The 23360-nt window shown below is 40.1% G+C and overlaps 1 protein-coding gene across 13 annotated transcripts in view; it reads left to right on the top strand.

Moving 5' to 3' along the window:
• The window catches only part of ERG (ETS transcription factor ERG), a 112463-nt gene that overhangs the window by 72416 nt on the left and 16687 nt on the right, over positions 1-23360 (top strand). For all 13 annotated transcript variants that reach the window (XM_053386714.1, XM_053386723.1, XM_053386715.1 and 10 more), the window contains 2 exons: positions 15663-15880; positions 21158-21309. In XM_053386714.1, coding sequence (XP_053242689.1) covers positions 15663-15880; positions 21158-21309 — 370 coding nt within the window. The remainder of the gene's footprint in view (positions 1-15662; positions 15881-21157; positions 21310-23360) is intronic.

Here is a 23360-nt window from a genome sequence, read left to right as displayed (position 1 = left end):
TTCTGCAGGACATAAAAATCTCTGGCCAGATTATTCTCCCAATCAAACAAATTGCATCCTTTGTTTTCTCCAAGCTATTGTGCTGTGTTGTGTCAAAAATCTAAGGGCAATGGCTAGCAACACACAATACTGTGAACAATCCACCCTAGTGTAGCTGTTGCCCATCAGTTCTGTAACCCCCATTTCATTGGGCTTTTTCATGAACCACACTGAGGTGCATGTAGATTTCATGGTAGCAGCACTCAGAAGATTACATTCCCATGTCTTTGCTGTCTTAGATCCTCTCTTAAACTTCTAGACGTTGTTAAACAAACAGCTATACTCTTGAAGAAACAGTGCTAAAAGAAGCATGATTAATGAGACTAATTTGATTAAAAGTGCATCTTGATTGAGTTATTAAGCATGTTCAGACAAATGGAATTTGAACACTACCCCCCAAGGGAAATGTAATAGTTTTAAAGGGTCAAATTTGTTTCTTAAAAATTGCATTCATAAGGTAGGATGAAGGCCAAAACTTCCTATTCTCCTTTAATATAGACCAGCTGCAAATCTGGGTCTACTTAAGTATGTACTACACTATATAGCTTAAGGTTAACAGCAATTCAGTCACGCAGCGATAAAGACAGCTTAACATGTGTACTTGTGAGCAGTGGCGGACTTTGGGCTCTCAAATTTCAACGATGCCCTGTGTGACGCTAAAATTTGGCACTCCTCCTCACCTCTGATGCTCCATTCTACGGCCTTGTTTTGGTGCTTTTTGTAGTGCAGCACCCAGTGTGACTACACCAGTTGCACTACCCTAAAACTGCCTCTGTTGTGAGAGGAAAAGATGCATTTAGAGTAACATCATTAATGAAGACTCAGTACTAATGGTAGCTGTAAATAATTGCCCAGGATTGAACATATGTACTGCTGCACCCAGTGCGATGTTACAAGGCAACATTATTTGAGGGCAAAAGCAGATAAACCAGCATAAATTATTCTTATAGCACATGAGTTGCCAGTGTGGTGCACACAGGTGCACATTCACCTGAACAGACTTTCCACAGAGTCCCATTCCTTCTGTCCCTCCCTTTGGTTGAAATTAGGCTTGAAAGAAGTACAGTGGTACCTCGGGTTAAGAACTTAATTTGTTCCAGAGGTCCGTTCTTAATCTGAAACTGTTCTTAACCTGAAGCACCACTTTAGCTAATGGGGCCTCCTGCTGCTGCTGCTGCGCCGCCACTGCACAATTTCTGTTCTCATCCTGAAGCAAAGTTCTTAACCTGAAGCACGATTCCTGGGTTAGCAGAGTCTGTACCTGAAACATCTGTAACCCAAGGTACCACTGTATTCTATTAGCTATGGTGGAAAGCTTTGTTGAAACTCAATTGCAACAGAGGAGGGGCGACCTCGGGGGTCCCAACTGCAGAGGTAACACTTCACTTCCCAGTTACAACCCCTCCTTGCTATAATTAGGCTTGTGAAAGCCTTCTACTGGCTCTTTGAGGGGGGTGATCTTCCAGGAGTTTGCACCTGTGGAGAGATGGTTAACTCTTACTAGTTGTACTCTCCTTATTATGCTTGGGGGGGGGAACAAAAACACTTTTCCCAAGCCTAATTTCTGGTTTGGGAGATGTCTAAAGTGCCCATGGCAATAAAAAATGGGCTCAAAACTTTGGGTACCCCATTACAGTGTTTGTGCTGGGGAATATGTTTCCATTCCTAGCCAGTTTTCCAGAATGCCCTGAGTAATTTATCCACTTCCTGCTTTCTGCAATTTCTAGCTACAGTGGTACCTTGGTTCTCAAACGTAATCCGTTCCGGGGGTCCATTCCAAAACCAAAGTGTTCCAAAACTAAGGCACACTTTCCCATAGAAAGTAATGCAAAATGGATTAATCCCTTCCAGACTTTTAAAAACAACCCCTAAAACAGCAATTTAACATGAATTTTACTATCTAACAAGATCATTGATCCATAAATTGAAAGCAATAAACAATGTACTGCAGTCACACAATCAATCAATCAGTAGCTGAACTGGGTTCCACACAGTCGCAAAAACAAAACAAAAAGAGGTGCAAAAACAAAAACGCAAAATAGATAGCAAAAGCAGACAGACCTCAACGTAGCACTCAAAATGGAAGTGTGGTACTCAAAACGGAAGCATAACACTCAAAATGGAGCATATTCGACTTATGAAAAAAGTTTGCAAACCGGAACACTTACTTCCAGGTTTGCAGTGTTTGGGTTCCAAGTGAGTACAAAGGCGTTTGAGAACCAAGGTACCACTATACCTGCATAAACTGAGACATTACATAATCCAGTCTAGTTTTTGCTATTTATGTATTAGGCCCTGGAATGAGTTATTTATCAGAACTGTAAACTGCCCATTAATCTTTGGATGAAGGATGGTATATAAATTTCATAAAGAATAATAATAATAAATCTGTCTCCGATAAGTCTTGTAGTGCATTTAGTAAACCTTATTGTGGCATTTTTTTTTTGGACTAGAGTAGGCTTCCTCAGGGTTTGTTGACTTTGCTGTAAAACAAATTAATACGGCTATGCCTCTGGAAGTTGTATGAGCCAAGGGTCTCTGTGATTTGGGCGTCTACATTTTGTAGAGACTTTGATCCATGCATAGTTTGTTTGCACATCACTTCAGAGGAATACATGGAGCTTGCAGAGAGGCCAGCAAGCTCGATTCTGCTTCGCTCATGCGCATGTGGGCACAGGATCCCAAGTAGGAAAATAGCAAGCAGCTCCTGTTTCCCTATGTTGTTTGCCTTCGTTCTCCTTTGGTTTTCCGTCCATCTTTGACTGGGTGTCCGGTTGCTCACTACATTTTGCTGCTTTTCAAGAATTGGAATGTACAGCTAGGCTCTATCACTCTGAGAAATATTCTGATCAGAGTCTTAAAGTGGTACAGAAAGGCAACATGAAGATTGGTGCCTAATTGCAGTCCTTAAATTGAGGGCGGGAAGGAGGGTGAAAGCAAGGGCAAAAAAGACACTTGAGTAACATTCTAAACAATGGGCCGTCACTGGAATGCTGAATGAAAACATCTCATCCTTTTTTATTAGACAGAAAGCAAACAATGCTATGGAATTTGAACAATGCTGTAAAGGTTTGTCGTAAACAAGATACTGTTCTTCATAGGAATTTGCTATTCTTGAAACTATATATATATGTTGTGTGTGTGTGTATGTGTTTATTGCTGTGATAAACAGTAAATACGCTGCCACAGCACTTATGATGATAATGAGCCCGTAGACAGATACTTCCTGCCTCCATTTCCTATTCTGATAGCTCACCAGATCAGGGAGTACCAATAGAGGAAGTTCTTTGAATTGGAACTTCCTCTTCACTAATATCAGGCTGTATTCCTAACCCCACATACCTGAGAGTAACCATCAATGAATTTAACAGGACTTACTTTTGAGTAGACATAGTTACAATTATCTTGTACTTCATTGAAAGGCTGTTCAGAAAGGTCCAAAATAAACTTCTCACTTCTTTAGATTTAGAGCACAAAACTGGAACCTTTTGTTGATCCATAGCAATTTTAAAAAATCATTATTAACTGATTTAGAGCCAGCTTTTAGGGCACTGCTGCCCTTCCAAGGAAAAACAAACATAGAAAAATATCCCACTAAAAACCACATAACACCCCCTGAAAACTGAGCAGCAGTAATTAATACAATAATGGTAAGTGATTAGAACAGTTAATAAAAAAGTAGCAATTAATTAAAAGATAATAATAATAATAAATTATTAAACGTTCCCCAAAATTGAGCCATGTGTATTACTTGAGGAAGAGACTTCCACAGACTTGGGGGCCTAGAACAATGTACAATGACTGATCTTTTACTGATGTTGTATATGATTATGTTTATAAAATGCTTTTTGCTTCTGTAGTTTGGTATTAATGTATTTAGAGACATTATGTTAAACTCAATTTTAGTGCTGCTCAGAGTAAACCCACTGAAATTACTGGAAATTACTAATTTAGGCCCATTAATGACACTGGGTTTACTCTGAGTAGGACTAACATGGGCTGAAACCCACTTTTATTTTTATTTCCTGAGAGAAAGAAATATGAAAAACATTTAAACTTAGGAAAAAAGCAGTAAACTCAGATTCTGTAAAGTGAACACAATATTTGTTACTAAATGTGCTCATGTCTGGTGTACTTGTCTGCACCACAGAACAAGGAATTCAGCCTGATTGTGTCTAAATTTGGCACTTGGTGAGGATAAAACCAAATTAGAAAGTGGTTCATCAAACTTCATTTTCAAGTTAGAAATAACTCACTTTTAGTAGCTGATGGGCTGAGCAATTTTTATGGTGTTTTTAATTATGCTGTTTGTGTAATATAAAACAATTATTTTAATGCTTTTGTTTAATATACATTATGGTCTTATATTATTTTTTGTTCAACATCTGGTAACCATTTTTGGTGAAGAGTGGTATAGAGATTTGCTGTTAAATAAAGAAGAAAAGAAAATCCACTAGTTTGAGATCCAATCATGAAGATACATTTATTTAGACAGCACAACAAATAGAGATCGGAGTCGTGTCAAAATTTTTGTAATTCTCAATGCATGTACAGCAGGGAGTATGCACTGGGCTTAAGATCATGTTGGTAACCTCAAGTATGTTCCAGGAAAGTATATACCAACCTCAGCCCACTTTAAACTGGTGGTAAGTACTTTCATGACCAATATATGCCTGACTATATCAGCTGACTGGTTTTTTAAAAGTACAATGAGTTGTAGTTTGTCATACACATTGTTAGTCATGCTCATAGTAGCCCCATTAATGGGCATGACGAATAATTTCAATGGGTCTACTCTGAGAAAAGTTTAGTTACATACAAGCCATAATTTGGAAAACATTCCCAGGATCACTTTAAATTTCCCTCTGGGACTTAACTGTTAGTAACCTGTTGCACATAGCAGTAGTCATGGTATTGAAATGTGACTGCATAGTCTACACAGAAACTGGGGTTGCCTTTAATGTTGTTTATAACAGTTGGGCAGAACTTGTCAGGTGAAGGTTAATTGCACTCCAGTTAAAGCAGTTCTCTGCACAGATGGGTTATCAGGACTGAACACTCATTACAAGATTAATCTCATTTCCGACAAGACTTCCCTTTCCTTCAACTGATTTTGCTCAGGCATTGGACCTGTCATCAGCCGTTAAGAGAAGGGTGGATTACCTCTGGGATATTTAATGCTTGTGTGCCATGAAACAATACAAAATGTGTGTCATATCGGCAAAGAACATCTTTAGGAGACAGCACATTTTCATAGCATTGTGAAGGTCGAGATTCATAAACAACTGAAACAATTGCAGTGCTTTGAATTAGCTCTTTTAATGAACCCAGGTTTAAGCAGATTCATCTTGAGATCTCCTTTCAGATGTCAGTGCTGTTCCAAACAGATTGTGGATTTATGAGTTTTGCTCAAAATATTTTGCCCTGATAGCTCACAAAAACCATCAAACTATCCATTTTTGGGAAATGGAAAGCAGGACAGTTTCCGTTAAAAGTTGTTTTGGCCAGAAGCAGTTGTATAAATATGGAAATGTAAGGATGCCCAAGTTCATGCAAGCATGATTCAAAGGCACAGGAGCAACACTTGGGGAAATCACACTCTGAAGAACTAAAGGAGCCTCTACATTATCTTGCACACCCGCTTCTTGAGTTTTATTTTCAAACTAGGTAGGCTTCTGTTTTCTCCGCAGGCTGAATATATAATCCAAAAGCAATATTGGCCAGAAAAGTAATGAGTAAAATAGACAAAACAAACTCTCTCTCTCTCTCTCTCTCTCTCTCTCTGTGTGTGTGTGTGTGTGTGTGTGTGTGCGTGTGCGCTTGTGAAAAACAGGTATCACCCAAACTGCACATGATCAGGATTTAATCCATTAACATTTGCTGTTGTTTTGATCTAATTAATGGCTACTGTATTATATTTTATTTAACAAAATGTTTTCTTCTTCTTCTTCTTCTTCTTCTTCTTCTTCTTCTTCTTCTTCGGTGATCACTTGTGTCTGAGTAAGATTGTCTTCCATGAACACGTTAACTAGCCCCTCCCCCATTTCGGGGTGAGCAGAGTGGATCTTAAATAGGACTGCTCAGTCATGGATACAGCTGCCGAGCTACTCAACTGCCTCATTCCTTGAGTCAGAACAACTGAATCTGTATCCACCACCCATATGCCGGTACATGACTAGGGGCCTCCAGATTTCACAATTCTGCCCCCATTGCCATTTGCCGATCACCATGGGACTTCTTTGGGTTTGGGATGGGTTTTTGGAAGGCGCCTTTGCGTGAATTTATGTGTGTAGATCAGTGCACGCTGACCAACGCACACTCTTCGCAGTAAGGCTCTATTCCATTGGCATGGGTATCAACATGACTGGCCAATTCTTATCTGCTGTAGCCTTCATCCGCCTTCACAGCCGTTGTAACATACCACCTGTTATCTTCCGCCTGTTCTGCCATTGAGGACACCTTGGATCATTCTTTGTCTAGCTCCTCCCCTTTGACAAAATGTATATACTACTTGATTCATCTAAAAAAATTAATCAGTTTATTAGAGAGTTGCTGTAGCAATAGTGGCTGAGAAAGTGAGCTCTGAATCAGAAAGTCGCCAGTTCACATCTCACCTTTGCTGTGAACTCATTAGGTGGCCTTAGGACAGCCTCTTTCTATCTCAGCTTCAGTCCCACCACTACCATGCCCATGTTCAATAAGGGAGACAATAATACTGACTTGAGTGACAAGGTCGTTATTAGGATTAGAACTAAATAAAGCAATGTGCAAGGGGTGGGAAATCTTTGGCGCTCCAAATGTTGCTGAACTCTGACTCCCAGGAGACCCAGCAAGTGTGGCCAGCAGCTAGGGTCAATGTGAGTTGGAGTTCAGCGACATCAGGGAGGCCAAACGCTCCACCCCCTGAAATATTCAAATGTTAAGTATTATTATTTAACAAACCATCATAGATCAGTTTTCAATGCAGAAACAGCCCCAGAAAGAAGAGAGGTGAACTTTTAAAAAACAGTTTTTAGAGTTTTGCCTTCAGGCATCTTATTTCAATATGTGCTTTAATTTAGACACATATTTTCATGATTTTTAAAAGCAGAATTCCTGAAAACACAGCACCATAATCCCAAACCTGATTCTGTAGTTTTCTCATTATTATTATTATTATTTCTGATCTCCCATAACTTCCAATATTTCTTTGTTGAAAATAGGGGCGTCCCATTCCATAATGATCATTTTACTATTTATATGCCACACAACTTAATGGGTTCCCCAGCACTCTGGGCAGCTTCCAACATATATAAAAACATAATAAAACATTAAACATTTTAAAAACTTCTTTATACAGGATTGCCTTCAGATGGCTTGGGGGCTGGATAACTCCATACCCTCCAACATTTTTCCAATGAAAGTAGGGACATACTAAGGAAAAGCGGGATATTCCGGGATCAAATAAAAAACCGGGATGGCTTCTCTAAATCAGGGATGTCCCTGGAAAATAGGAACACTTGGAGGGTCTGGCCTGCATATTCAGTAGTGGGGGGCGCTTGCCCAGATTGAATATACTTAGAAGCATGCCATATTTTTAATACTACTTAGGTTGCAATACCCTAACCATTTACCATTTACTTCTGAGGTGGCAGGTATAACATTGCATGGTTAATGTGCTTAGAATTAGAATGCCAGTCTCCCTATCACAGTGGTTTTGAACCAGTGTGCCGTGGCACCCTGGTGTGCCTTGAATAGTGGTCAGAGGTGCCACTGGCAGCATGGACCTGCATACCTCCTCCCTTCCCTTCCTCCTCTGATGCCCTCTCACACCAATGGCCCTGGCTAAAAGATCTCCAGGCGAATGTTGCCTCTGAGGCCAACCAGGGGGTTCTGGTTGCCAGGAGCTGAGGCATCCTTGGAGTAAGCATGCAAGTGGTTGAGGACCCCTGAGGAGAGGGGAGAGGAGAAGACGCTGGGGAACCCTCCACAAGAGAGGGTGACCAAAAAGGGGTGAAGGGCAGAAGGATTGTCAGGCAAGGGGCGACATAACTGGGCTGCTGTGACTCAGAGTGTTTTCCTCACAGGGGAGTTGCAGAAAGATTGTAGTTGGTCAAGGGAGCCGTGGACTCTAAAGGGTTGAAAACCTCTGCCCTATCATATCGAATCCTGAACACCGGCATTTATAGATATATAGCAAAATGATAATAAAATCATTAGCTATACAGTCCTAGAGAAGTCAAAGGATCCATGATAATAATATTGTTGTTGTTTAGTCGTTTAGTCGTGTCTGACTCTTCGTGACCCCATGGACCAGAGCTAATAATATAAATGTCCATAATTTTATGAGTAAAATGGGGAAGGAAAACATTGCCCTGAAATCACTGATTTCATAGGTCTATGTGAAAATGGTCAGCAGATCAGCTACCTATATGAGAAAAACCGCAGGGGAAGCTTCAGGCAAAAGTAATCTATTACAGTACAGCAAATGAAAAGGAATTATAGATTTGGAAGGGACTTCAAAGGACATCTAGTCCTGCTGGTGCAGGGAATCCATTCATAGCCTCCTTGGTGGGGGGGCCATCCAGCAGCTGCTTAATAACTTCTAATGAAGGAGAATGCACCACCTTACAAGGTATTCTGCTCCACCATCAAACAGCTCATACTATCATAGAAGAACACATAGCCTTATCTGGAGCTAAGTTTATTTTGGGCATTCTGATATAACCAAAATAACACAACTTGGCAAAGATCCTGCCTGCTCTGTAACTTCCATGAAACTTCAGTAAATTCCAAAACAGAAAACAAAATATTAATAATACCAATCAACAGGCTAGCAAGTATGTTTACACAGTACTTCCTGTCGTGACCTCTAGCCAGCAACTGTTATTTGCTTCTGTAAGAAGCCTTTCCATTGACTTTAAAGGGTTCTGGATGTCGCAAGGACAAAAGGCAGGAGGAAAAGGGTAATAAGAGGAGAATTCTAGGCCATGCCTATGGTCAACTGCCCATAAATTATTGTGAGCACAATGGAAACAAAGATGTCATACCACAGCAGTCCACTGAAAACCTATTTATTGAATCAAAGTCAAGAATACCCTGGGTTATTCCAGGACACACCAACAGATTTTTATCATTTCCAAAATAGTGTTAAAGGCTCAAATCTTATCCTCATAAGCTCTGCATGTGAATTCCATACTGATTATTCAATAGTGGCACTTTGCACAATTTCAGAAGCCGTGTTCTTTAAGGCTGCTTCCCCAGAAATGGAAATCTACTGGGCAAGTCATGAAACAATAAGCCCCATCTCCATACCACACAAATATACACTTATACACTGGTCAGTTTTTGCACCATGCTAAACCAAACCATGGCTAAGTGTGAAAGAGCAAGTGTGCTGGTGCGCATTTAGAAAATTGCATTTGCTCCTTCCCCAGTCCAACTGTGACTGTGGGTTAAGCCATGGTTAGATATAGGGCTATGTCCAAACTCAGACCAGTTTTTAATTTTAATTATTATTTATATCCAAAGGAACCCAGGGCAGCAAACACATAAATGCTAAAATAACTAAAATATCTAAAAACATGCAAAAAGCAATTCCAATACAGACACAGACTGGGAAATAGCTTTTCCTTGAAAGAGGAAATTCTTCAGTAGGTACCAAGAAGACAACAGAGGTGGCACCTTTCTAACATTTAACAGTCCATCTCACTACAAACCATGAGCTGTAACCAAGGTTTGTTCTTGACTTGCCACTCATGGCTTATCTGAGTGAGACAAACTATAAACTCAGGTTTGGATGCAGTAGCTTAGCTCCTGGTAGCACAGTGGCATCAGGCCCAAGAGAGGAGCAATTTTCTAAATGTCTGCCGTAGTTTTAAGCAGCATTTAGAAGAACCAACTCCCATAGAAAACTGCCTGCTTCCGATATCTTTTACTGAAGATCTGCTCTAAATGACTCAACCTTTGGAGGTGAAATTGATGACTACCCAGGACTAGGCCTTTTTTGTAGTGGCACCTCATTTGTAGAATTTCTTCCCAGGGCACATTTGTGAGGTATGCATTATCATTTAGATGCCACTTAAAAGCTCTAACTTACCCAAGCATTTGATGGCATTTAATTTAGAGATTTTTACTGATTGTGTTCTGTTTTGACTGTTGTTTCTGAGAACTGCTGTGACTGTATTCTATAGTATTGTCTTGGCTACAGCTGTTGGTTAGTGAATCAAAGAATTGTAGAGTTGGAAGGGATCCCAAGGGTCACCTGGTCTAGCCCCCTGCAATACAGGAATCTCAACACACAGTTCCCCATCCAACTTGAAACCATACCAATCCCTTCATAGCTTTGCAAATGTGCTAGCAGTTTTATTGCCTTCTAATAAAGAAAGAGCTTAACCAAAAGCCTTGGCTTGGACAACACACTAAGCCAAATCTTCACTTGGCTGAGCATGGTGTGGGGTCACAAATGGCCAGGGAGGAGGAGTAAAGTGGTTGCAAGCTCCTCTCCAGAAGCCTGTACTGGTAAGGCCGAAGTTTGTGGTGTTGTCTGATCAGGCTCATGGCTTGTTTCCTCCCAGACAAACCACAGTTTATAAGCCAAGAGGAAAAGCACAACAACCCAGGTGCTGGCTTGTTTTTGTCCATGGGTGGCACAGCAACAGCAAGATGAGCCCTGTGGGAATTCATTCAGCAGCATGCCTCCGCATAGTGCTTGTGCAAACTATTGTTTTTTTAGCTCACTAATTTTACAATATGGATGAAATTCAAACGAAGCAGAAAGTTAGAGCATATTGCCTGAAATCTTTTTAGTAATTGAGAGGTCTAGTTTATGTGTATCTGTGTGTATCAAAATCAAAAGCTCATTTGTTTTTCACTGTACATTTTGAGTCATTGCTTATTATAGTAATCCGTATTATATACCTCTTGGGTGCAAAGGAATGCCTTAAATCCTGTGGAAATGAATGAGGCTCACTGACTATAAAAATATGTTGGTTTGCACAGTGAAGACAACTGAGGACTGAAGCTCCTTGGTCCTAGTTTTTCAAATGTACTTTCTTCACAGTTAAAGAGTTATTTGACTTCAAAATTCACAGTCCACTGAGCTTGCTTGCATGAAACAATCTACTATGTGACATTAACTGGCATGATATACAGTATCAGGGTGCTTCCAGACAGGGGCTTAATACCGCAAATGGTTTTTTTTCAGAAATCCCAAATGAATCACTGGCAACAAGCTCGATTTTCTGCAGAAAGGGTAAATCCCAAATGGGAGCAGGCAGTATGAGCTAATATTTTGATACCAGTATCTTTTGGATGCAGCAAAAATCTTACGTGCATTGGGAGTACCAATCCCACACTAAACACAAATCTGTTAGTACTCTCAGTAGTGTATTCAAATTGTTACTGTACTAACTATATTCATGGCATTAAGCACAAGCTGTTTATCACCCAGAATGTTTTGCTGGTTTCTTATACTATCGTGTTCCTGGAAGTGTAAGAGCCCTGGTGCACTTCAGTTGGGTTTCTGGGCAATTTTGAAACCTCAAAGCATTTGAAATCACTGGCAAGATGCCTGCTGCATATTTACAGTTACACAGCTCTTTTGCTTTTAAGGTTCCTCTTTCCTTTTTTCTTCAAGTCTCTAGGCACAACCAAAACAGCGGGTTCTTTCTTTTTGGTATGCTGCATTGTTCTGTGGAAGTGGGTTGCTTGGAGTTCACACTTTGTTTTCCTGTTGTTTTTCTGGGAAGTTGGCTGTGCTGCAAAAGATATGGGACTAATTTGTAGGAAATGGATTTGTTTGGGGAAGCAATAAAAGAGCAACTGCTTACACGCTCCCCAAATGTATGTTTTAATGCATGGCACAACTTAATGCCTGCAGAAAAACCTGCAGTCCGCTGACCTCCATAATTTTATAAAAACTTTTCTTTGACCTTCCTTCCTTACTTTTGCTCTATTATTTTTAAGAATAGAAAATAAACCAAGTGGAGTATTTCCCTTCAGATATATCTTGAAAGTGGCTTGTTACATAGTAACAGCAATTAGTGATGAATGGTTGCTACGTTGTGGCTGTGTTCTAAGATTTGAGGGAAAGCAGGTACTGTATCTTCATAGTTGGTTGTGCAACATATGGCTGCTGTAGCCATCATCCATCAGTAATGATTGCCAATCTAATACCTCATCTAAATATTCATTTAAAAGTACCACATACCTCTTTTAAGACTTTTCCACCTCAGAATGTCATTAGGAAAATGATACATTTGAATGGAACTTCACAATTTAAAAGCACAGACAAATTAGCATTCCATACAAGGAGTTTTTGATATGGTACAGTCATTCAGTCACACAATTTGAAACCAGCATTCTGGAGTGCTACATTCTTGGTAGGGTTCTTTTCATGAACACATACATCAGCCATAAGACAGCCAGCTTTTGAATCCTTTTATTGATTGGGAGAGTCACAGAAAGGTAGTAAAATAGTTAATATAGACATAGTATTCTCAGATAGATAGATGGATGGATAAATAGATAGATGATAGATAGATAGATGACAGATAGATAGATAGATAGATAGATGATAGATAGATAGATGTACAATGGTACATTGGGTTAAGTACTTAATTCGTTCTGGAGGTCCGTTCTTAACCTGAAACTGTTCTTAACCTGAAGCACTATTTCTGGGTTAGCGGAGTCTGTAACTTGAAGCGTATGTAACCTGAAGCGTATGTAACCCAAGGTGCCACTGTACTATAAATATCACCAAAATAGAAAACTTGAGTACAAATACACAGTCCACCCTCCTACACACACAGGACCAATATGAATCACCCCTCCCATTTCCCAAGGTATATAGCACATGACTGAGCCATTACAGATATTGGGTGATCTCTGTGTGTCTGCTACATTCCTATCCATTCCTTTCTCACACCGGGGTACAAAATCCTAAAATAACTTGATAGACATCTACAGACCTCCTGATTCCAGTAGTATCCTGGTGCATTATGTGTGCACCTCCCACCAGGAGTTTTATACTGAAGGGTGAATTATTTCTAAGTTCCAATTTTAAGTAGGTAAGTTATATTTTCCAAACTGGCAATAAAATTATGACCTAGGGAGGTTAAGGCAACATTTTTCTTACTTTTCATGCCAAGAGTTTTTGTTGTTCAGCTGCCCTGTCATAGATATTATGAAGTTTGTGTGCCACTCCCCCAAGCTCTGCCGAGTGGTAGCAAGATTCCATGGGGTTCCAGGGCTGTGTTTCCATTGAGAAAAAGGAAGTTCTAGTGTCTTCAAGAAATATGGTTTATTGTACACTCATTTACACCTGGCGTCTTCAGAGGCGGGGGTACAGAGTATTATACCCCAAGAGTGTCTCTTGTTGCCCCTCTCATAACTTCAGCAGGCTTGAATCCAAAGCAACAGTCAGTCATGGTTCCTGGTCTCTTGGTGCAGCCTTCTCCAGCCAGTGCCAGGATGGTTTGCCTACTTCCTCCTTTTTGTTCCCAGAACACCTTTAGATTTCAAAAAGGACACATTTTCCTGTGACATCACACCCCACTGTCACATTGACAACTTGCCAGTTCTCCTGCCTTTGTCCATTCCTGGGTGCGTTGGGAGAAGGACAGTTCTTTTGCATTTCCAATGGCCCTTAATGGCTCAGTACTTCCCTAGCCAGGTGAGGCTGGTTTGCATAAGCTAACCCAGGAATTTCCTGTCTGGCACAGTTTTGCAGATTTTATTTCCCTTCATATCCCAAATATTCTCTAAATGCTACCATTTTATTCATTTCTACCATTCATTCACAGACCCAGGTATACCCTAGATCAGGGGTCAGCAACCTTTTTCAGCCATGGGCTGGTCCATCGTCCCTCAGACCATGTGGTGGGCAGGACTATATTTTTTTGGGGGGGGAATGAATGAATTCCTATGCCCCACAAATAACCCAGAGATGCATTTTAAATAAAAGGACACATTCTATTCATGTAAAAAGACTCTGATTCCTGGACTGTCCATGGGCCGAATTGAGAAGGCGATTGGGCCGCATCCGGCCCACGGGCCTTAGGTTGCCTACCCCTGCCCTAGATCTATGACAATATAATAACTTAGTGGTACTTAGTCTGATTTGATAAATCAGTTTCACAGAGGCAGAATACATTTCAGATGTATTCAACTCTTTACACACGCATTTTAAGCTGTATCATCTGTACACACACTGCCCATTTGCACAAGTGATGCTTACATTTAATTTCACTTTTCATGTTTCCTTCATCTGTAATCCAAATGTAAAACCTGCATTGGCTAGAAATACATTGGATTTATCTCCTATTTTTCATCCTGCATAAACAATATCCACAAGTCAAGTGACATATTCCAGATTCAAAGATAATCTTCATGCCACAGGTCCAATTTTACTGCAGACCATTATGCGGTTGCTATTTTGAAAATGGGGAAAACTGGGAGGAAGAGTTCAAGTATGCTATAATGTATGATGACAGTCTCACTTGCTAGCAATTTAAGGCAACAATTGTATACATGCTTACTCAGAAGTAAAGTTCCATTGAGTTCCGTGAGACTTACTGCAGATAAGTGAGTGAAGGACTGCAACCTAAGACAATTAATTCATAGGCTTAGTTCTGGTAAAGCAGAACTCATGGAAATAATGTTTCCATCTAATTAGATATTTGTATTTACTTCCTCATAAAAATAGGTAGAATAAATAGGTATTAATATTGAAATCATTCATTCCCCCACCTTCATTTGGATAACATGTCCACATACACACCTGCAACAAGGCTGAAACTTTGCATTCCTCAGTTTGCTTGAGGTCTGGCATTACTCATCAGAGAAGAGCTTTCAAAAGCTATGGAATGGCTTTGTGCTTTAAAAATGTATGTGCAGTGCAGCAAAAAAGGCACACAGCAGCAATTCATTTTGTGGCTGCGCCACAGAAAAAAACCTGAAGTGATACATTTTTCATCTTGGAGAAGCACATATCCAGCATCTGCTGCTGTTTAATTTACTGTTGTTAACACCTTCAGTGAAAGGATTTGCAATTTTCCCTAAAAACACTCCAATGACTGGAACAACAAGACCCAACCTCTTCAGCTGGAATAAACTATGTAATTTAGAACAACTTGCAGTACTTAATTTGTATACCTTTTGGCTCTTCAACTTTTCCCCTTGTTGTGGTGATGAGGCTCATTAACTAATTGGAAATTGTATAGGGTTTTTTGTGGTTTTGTCAGAAAGCAAATCATTCTAAGGACCATGAAGTGAATATTGTAGTTTACAGTTATATAAAATGTACAAAGTGTTGTTAAGGCTGCTAAGAGTTGTTAGGAGATCCCTAGTCTCCACACACAACTACAAATCACAGCTCCCTGGTTGTTAAACAACTCTGGGAACTATAGTTCTGTGAGTGGAATAGGGGTATCCTAATAACTCTCAACACTCTTAACAAACTGCAGTTCCCAGGATTCTTTGGGAGAAACCATGGCTGTTTAAACTGGTATGATATGGCTTTAATTGCATAGTGCAGATGGGTGCTTACTGTCACTGCTGTGGATCAAAACCTTAAAGTTCTGTACAATATGCATAACTTTTCTCGCAGGTCATTTTGTTGCTTTCTCTTCTCTGGATTTCAGGAAGCATTATCAGTTGTGAGTGAAGACCAGTCTTTATTTGAGTGTGCCTACGGAACTCCCCACCTTTCTAAGGCAGAGATGACAGCCTCCTCTTCCAGTGAATATGGGCAGACGTCAAAGATGAGTCCACGTGTTCCCCAGCAGGACTGGTTATCGCAACCTCCAGCCAGAGTCACCATCAAGATGGAATGCAATCCAAATCAAGTTAATGGCTCAAGGTAAAAAAAAAAAAGTTTAAAGATTCTGCATCTGTTTGGGCAAGGCTTTGCGCTCTGAATCTTCCTGAATCGAAGAATTAGGAGCAGACCTAGTACTTAGATGATCCCTTCCCTGCTGCCTCCTTTACCAGGTAGACAGGCAAACAACACCAAAACTAGGAGATCCAATGCTTATTTAAATGTGGGTTCTCTACTAAAGGAGGCAGATGGAAGGTGGAATAAATAATATTCCCAAAGTGCTTTATAGAAAAGTGCCTTTATGCAGCTCAAGTTATTGTAACATCCTAGTGCTGCTTGCAGAATGGCAAGTGGATTGAGGGAAAACAAATAACAGTAGGCTTAATATTCAGTATATTGAACAAGAGTGCAACTTCTCTTTAGCTTTTTCTTAATTAGCTTCAATTTTTGTGTTTTTGTGTTTGTGGCTAACCTCCCATGCAACCTGTTTTTCAAAATGATTTGCTATGAAGAAGATTTGCATCAGCAGAGCACTTTCAAAATGAGGTTGTGAGACCAAGTGTGAGACCACACTTCTGCTTGCCTCACTGTCCCCCCCCCCCCCGGGGAAATCCCACTCTTTACCGCTGAATTAAAGCAAACATCAATCAGTTTTTCAGCAGATTGACATTTGCTCCAATTCAGTGGTAAAGCGTGGGTTGTATACCCAGGGAAAGCAGTGGGAGAAATGGGAAATGACTTGAAGCCATGCCTCGAAAGCACAAGACAAGCAGGGAACCCATTGAACCCATGCTTTGTAGACAAAGGACAAGCAAAAGTGTGGACAAGCCCCATGTTTAATGTTGTTCCCATAGTGGGCTAAAGGAGCTGTAGACCAAACACCATTCAAAATTATATGCTATCTTTTTGCTTTGGGGCAGAAGCATGCATTTACAAACTTTAAAAAAGAAAAATGCTTTGGTCAATTTCCGCATATTAGAGTTATCCAAATGCAACTTTAATCCTTATAAAATTACTTGTGTGCGTTGGCTCTCATGTCTGAAACAGACTAATTGCATTGGTATATTTCCAGGTCATTATCTGGGCTGTGTGTTGGAATCTTTTGATTCTGCTGCCATGAGATTTTGGCCAGAAATGCATCATGTTCTAGGTTACCAAAAGTTCATCAGTAATACAGGCTGATTTCATTTTGAGTGGCCCTCAAATTCCCATGATATTTTAAAATGTGCACTTTACAAATGAAGCTGATATGGAATGTATAGTAAACTGATGAGTCCAGCTCTACGTACCATTAGGTACAGCGAGGCAGCCACTTCACCTGATAGACACTTAGTGCCAGCAGGGGCAGCTCCTTCCCCCTAGTGATCCCTCCTGAGCCTTCCCAACAGGTTGCAAGAGTAATTCCTCAGAAGAGGGCAAAGCATCAAAAGCCCATAGACCATATTGTGAATTCAAATAAAATAAAATCAGCTCTAACCTCATTTCTTGGTGTTTGGTAATGGTGGACATATTTGGCCTTATGGCAGAGGCAGTTTAGTAATGTAGATTATGTTTGGTCTACTTACAGATATGGGGGGGAAAATGTTTCATTAAAGCAAATTCTGTGCATGTTCAGGGGTATGATGCATCTTACGGGCAGCAAAACGTCTTGGTAGGTCCTTAAAGCTAGAAAAATGTGAAGCTCTGGTGCAGCACAGTCTTCAAATATCCATGAGTTCTTATTTCAAGTAAAAAATTATCCAGACATTTAGAACCTTGGTTTGATGCCAGGTGTCTAATCATGGAGGAACTGTGCTAGTTTTATTCATGCAGCCTTTTGGTCTCAGTGGGCGAGCATAAGCTAGAAATTCAGGTGTTGGAGGGGCCCCCAAGGAAAGCAGTTGGTTCAGGCATTCAATAGAGCTACTAATGTTGAAATTGCCTCAAGGAAATGTGATTTGTTCTCAACTAGTGGTCATTCTTCATGTAAGCAAGTACATCTCCAAGGATAACCTAGTTTAGCTGATATTTTGGTTCAGCTTAGCACAGAAAGTGTGGAATTGTGTTGGTTGGTTGATTCCATTTATATCCTGCTTTTTCTCAAATGATTTCTATGTGGGATCCCCACCCCCATTTTATTATCACAACCATCTGTGCGGTAGGCTAGATTGGGAGATAGTGATTAACCTAAAGGCACCCTAAGAGCTTTTTGTGTGAGTAGAGATTTAAACCTGGACACTAATGTAGGTGTAGCCAAAGAGGTACCTTCCGGTTGTTTTGAACTCCAACTTCCATCAATCCACGGTAACATAACAATAGTGAGGGATGATGGGAGTTATAATCTAGCATCTGGAGGGCATTGCATTGGTTACCCCAGCTTTTACCACTACACCACACTGATGCTTATGTGGTTCACACACCACACACACACACACACACACACTTCTGCTTATGGGCAGCATGCTCTTCTTTTGGCAGCTTCAAACAACATGAGATTTCCTACTCTCAGAAGCAAGCATAGGAGGGCTGTGGCTTCCAGCTCACTCTTTATTTTATGGAACCACAAGCACAATGTGCTTACAAGTTCTCGAAATGAAATACAACTTGGGAAATGTAATCCATTGCCATTATAATAGAATTTCGATGAAATAATAAAAGGAAAACAAGAAAAAATGGATTTAGAAACTTGTAGGCCAACTGGGAAGCTATTGTGGTTTTGGTATTGGTACCAGCATATCAGATTTCAGAATTCTCCCAGCACCAATATAATTGTAAATTAAGTATATAAGGAACATCATTTTGTAACTGCCAAGTTAGAGCTCCCACTCCCTTAGCCCTTTCTTCACTCTAACCTCATACACAAGAAATATTGAAGTGTCTGCTCTAATGGAGAAAGGATCATGTGTAGTAAAACTTAAACCAGCTGTTTCCCTCCATGCAAAAGCAAAGAGCAGCGCTGGTAATATTTATAGCTTGCCTGGCCTCCAGTGAGCCAGATGCTGACTGCCTTAATTTGCTATGATGGCCTTAAGGCACAAAGCAGCTGGAATGTGCAAAGGAATCAAGGAAAGAGGGATGGGGGATGAGTGGACGGCCTTCACGTAACTTTATTATGGTGTCAAAAACATAGAGTACAATGTACTATATGTGCATCTTGATAAACACCCATCTCTCATTTATCTGAAGTTATTGCTACTTGTCTGTAGCATTTTGATGTGGTCAAGTTGGGCAAGGCACTGGTACCATTTTTGACCAGAAACCAGCATACAAGGAAGAATGGATTCTAAAACATGTTGGCCTATGGTTTGGGTCCAGGGTTGTGAATGAATTACAGCTAGGCTTCGCTCTTTGCCAGGCACACTTCCCTGTAGACTGCTTTTCTGTTATTATCATCTGTCCCTTGGCTATTCAGAAATCAAATAGATTTTCCTTAAACAAGCCTTTACCTTGTAGGCAGCTTCCTTCCTGATATTTGTAAGCTACTGGCTACCTATATGTTGGGTTCCAGTTGTGCCTACCCTTGTTTAGCTCAGGACTTACAGCATGCACCAAACTTCAGATATGCAAACCCTCTACAATTAGTTGATTCACACTTTTTTCTAGAAACAAAGTAATACCAGACTTCAAATAACAAAATCCACATACTCATGTTGGCAGTGGTACAGGACACACCCGCATTTAAATGGCTAGGTTTCCTTACAATGAGCATGAATGTGGAGAGCCATGCTTTCCTCAACTTCTTCTGTGTCTATTTCAGGGAAATCAGGCCAATAAAAGAAAACACAAAATAAAGTGTGAATTGGCTCTAATGAGACTGGTATTGCCGTGCGTAAAGTAAAAATAAGTGATTTGGCTGCATGTGAAATGAGGTATATCCATTTTGTCCATCTTTCCCCACAGTTTTCTCTCTCACTACAGCTGAACTAAGTTCTCATGAGTTTCAGAGAACACAGCACAGGTGCTTATTTGTTTGGATGTTGGGGGCAGGGGTTCAGATCTCCCACTCCACATGTGGGGTTCACTTTGCAGTCTCTGGGGCTGGGACCTCTACTAACTTGTCATTTTCCTGAGTTGATTGTGAAGGTAAAATTCTTGAGCACATGCTTCTGGATTCCAGGGAGAAATGCTAATTTGGTCTTTTCTCTGTTTATATTCAGTTCAGTGACCCACCCTAGCAACTCCCAAGAAGTGTGCCAAATACTGATTGCTACCACTCAATCTTTTAAAGTGTACACTGAAAAGTGTTTATTGTACTTTTAATGCACGATTGCCCATGACAATAGGACAGACTGAAACTGATGATTATATACTTCATTGTTGCAGGAAGAAGTTTATATCTTTTACATTCCATTGTTGTTGTTTTTCCAGAGGAAAGAAATAATGTAAATTTGTACAACGATCTAAAGCATGTTACTAGCAATACTTCTCTTTTAAATTATTCAAAATCATTTTTATTTACAAAAACACAGTAACCAGACTGCACTGTCCATTTGGGTCTCATCAGCATTACCAGTATTGTTATTTAGCCCTTACCCTTTTTCTTGAGGAGGTGGGTGGGTAACAGTGATTTTAAATAAAAGTACCACATGTTTGATTTTTTTTTTAATGGAATGTTGTCACATTTAATTCTGTTTCGACATATGGCAGCTTCCATGCTTGCAGTTTGCTCTAGAATTAATGTAATCTGCTTTCTTTGTTACTGTGAAAAACCCAAATGATATATACACTTTACCATTACTCCCATCTTTTTGAAGGCTTGGTTCATAAGCACTCAGTGTATGCATATCTCTGTACTGGTAGGAGTGGTGCATAACTGGAAATCCTTTCTCAAAAAGGCCTGCCATATTACATCACTTTCAGGTAGCAAATATACCAAGACTTTGAGAGGAGCTGAGTACATAAACTCTAGTCTGAAGTTTAGGCCAATTTGTCTCCTAACAGCATGCTATTTTTATGCCTGTTTTTATAATGTATTTATGCTGATTTGCAATTTTTTTGTGGTTTACTGATTTGTGCACCAGTGGAGAAAGACAGTATGCATATTTTTAGAAGTTCAAGCGATGCAGCAATGAGTGTCCATCAGGCCTAAATCATATGCCTTCAAATCCAAACTCCATTTCCATTTCCAAAAATAAAGTAATATGGAGTCAGATCCTCAAGTTTTTACAGATCCAGCCTCCACCAGCGGAAGGCATTTTAGTATCTAAAGTAGACTCCTGGAACAGCATTGCTTGACAGATAGATGAGCATTTCAGATCAGCATATAGCAAAAATCCTCTTTCACTTGTGAACCTGCTTACTGAAAAGTATTATTCAGGAAATCTTAAATTGTTTCCTTAGGAATTCCCCTGACAACTGCAGTGTGGCAAAAGGAGGAAAGATGGCCAGCAACACAGAAAACATTGGCATGAACTATGGAAGCTATATGGAAGAAAAGCACATCCCACCACCAAACATGACCACCAATGAACGGAGAGTTATTGTTCCAGCAGGTGAGAAGACAAATGTTTTTAAATAACCTTTAAAACTGGGCCCACCCAGTCATTAAACACAGTTGGCCATTCAGCTTAAACACCTTTAGTTCCACACTAAGCAGGATCCTGGTGTACATACTTAGGAATATATCAGTTGCAGCTTGCCCGGTGAGGTGGCACTGCAGCGCTAGCTTCCTGGCCACTTCATTGGTTGTAGGGGTGTTGTACCAAGACCGGAAGGGAGAAGGTGTTGGAGAGATGTCAGAGAATTCTAGTGAAAACAGAAAAGGAAGCAGAAATTCATGCAATTTGCTTGTTCATCCTGCAGTCTAGAATGGAAATCACTCAAGCCAACATGATTGGTATTCATTCACATAGGTGTGTTTCAAAGTCTGTAAGTAATATGTAATTATAGTAATTACTTTTTTACATCGTTTTGATGCTTCATTTACACTGAAATCAATGTAAGTTACAAAAATCATGTAAATAGGTAATGTATGTAACTTGCATTAAATAGTGGACAGTGAAGCAAATAGTGTAATATTTGGCAGAAACTGAACTGGAGCAGAATGGAAATAGCACTGATTGTGATGAATACAGTTTGGAAGGGAAACCGCTGCCTTCTGACATCCCTATAAAAGGTACAGTAATCAAGTTATGGATCTCTGTGTGTGATCCAGCCCACAACTAAGCATTTCTAGTCTTCTGTAGGATTTTGTGAGAATAGGCAGACCACATAAGCCTTATGGCAGAAGGAAAGAGACATGAACTGCCAGTTGGAATGAACTGAAGTTATTCCCTGGAGCTCTTAAGGATATCAACACCCCATTGAGTCCAGATATATATCAACTGAATTCAAGCCTCCATAACAGCAATTTTGCATTTTTATAAACAGGCAATTACATTTTTGATAAGTACAATATAAATTATTAGCTATGCTGTGGTCAATTGTATCTTTTGTGGTAGAGCCCCTAGATCTAAAGCAGTAATTAGTACACACACATATACCTGCTGGCAAAAGATGTGCAAGTAAATGATAATCTAGGATGGCTAGTGTGTTAGATATGGATGGATGAGCCAGTGCTCTGTTGAATTTTTGTTGAATTTCTGGCATAAAAGTAGCTATTCCAGCTGATTATCACTGCTGGTAAACCTTGAACATCAAATAGGGTTGTTGATTCCTCTGTTTTATGCACATTTTGGAGAGTCAAAAACTAATCATAATATTCCCTTATCACTTGTGGTTTACATTGGTATATGGGGCTAATCTTTAATGAAAAGAAGATTGACCTTTACTCATGCTACTCTAAAAGGAATATATATTCTACTTCTGCTGCATTGCTTAACTTTCCCACAGTTATATAGTGACATGAATCTATAGGAAAATTAGATGTGGCTAAAACGACAAGTTGAAATTCTGTCAGTTATTTGTCAAGCTACACACTTGTTGCATAATCTTCTACACATACTCAGATAATGCTTTGCTAACAAACTGATTCAGTGGATGATAAAAGTGTTCTGAAACAAGCCACAAAGCAGCAGCACTTCCCAAGCAATCTGGTCCAAAAATGGGCCATTGATACATTTCCCAGTCTCTGAACCGTGAGTGATCATAAATAGCTTTCTTCTATCCACATCTGTCTTAAATACATTTGGAAATTGTTGTAAATGTTGTTCAGGGAGCAAGAGGTCTGTAGGCATAAACAGCTGTTTGCTGAGCTGCACAAGAAATATTTGAGCAAAGTCCTGCTATCTGACTGCCAGATGTTTTTCATTTATACACAGCCATTACAGATTGCAGGATGATGTGGCAAAGAAAAAGGGGTGGGGGAGCGAGATTAATAGTTCACAGCTAAGCTGGGTCACGGTGCAGGGCCTGGTGTTCATATGTCTTGCTGGACCACTTCCATGAATTAGAAGAGAGTGACACTGAATTACTGTGGTTGCACTCATGCCTGCAGAATTGGTTTCAGTGGAGGGCATTGGGTGACTATACCTCATTCTCTGGCTGTTAAGCTGAGGGGTACAGGAGAGGATCCATTCTGTCCCCAGTGCTGCTCAATATCTGC

This window comes from Podarcis raffonei, chromosome 4, assembly GCF_027172205.1.
Source record: "Podarcis raffonei isolate rPodRaf1 chromosome 4, rPodRaf1.pri, whole genome shotgun sequence".
Lineage (NCBI taxonomy): Eukaryota > Metazoa > Chordata > Lepidosauria > Squamata > Lacertidae > Podarcis > Podarcis raffonei.
Note: the sequence above shows the minus strand (reverse complement) of the source record. Positions and strands in the feature narration are given on the sequence as shown.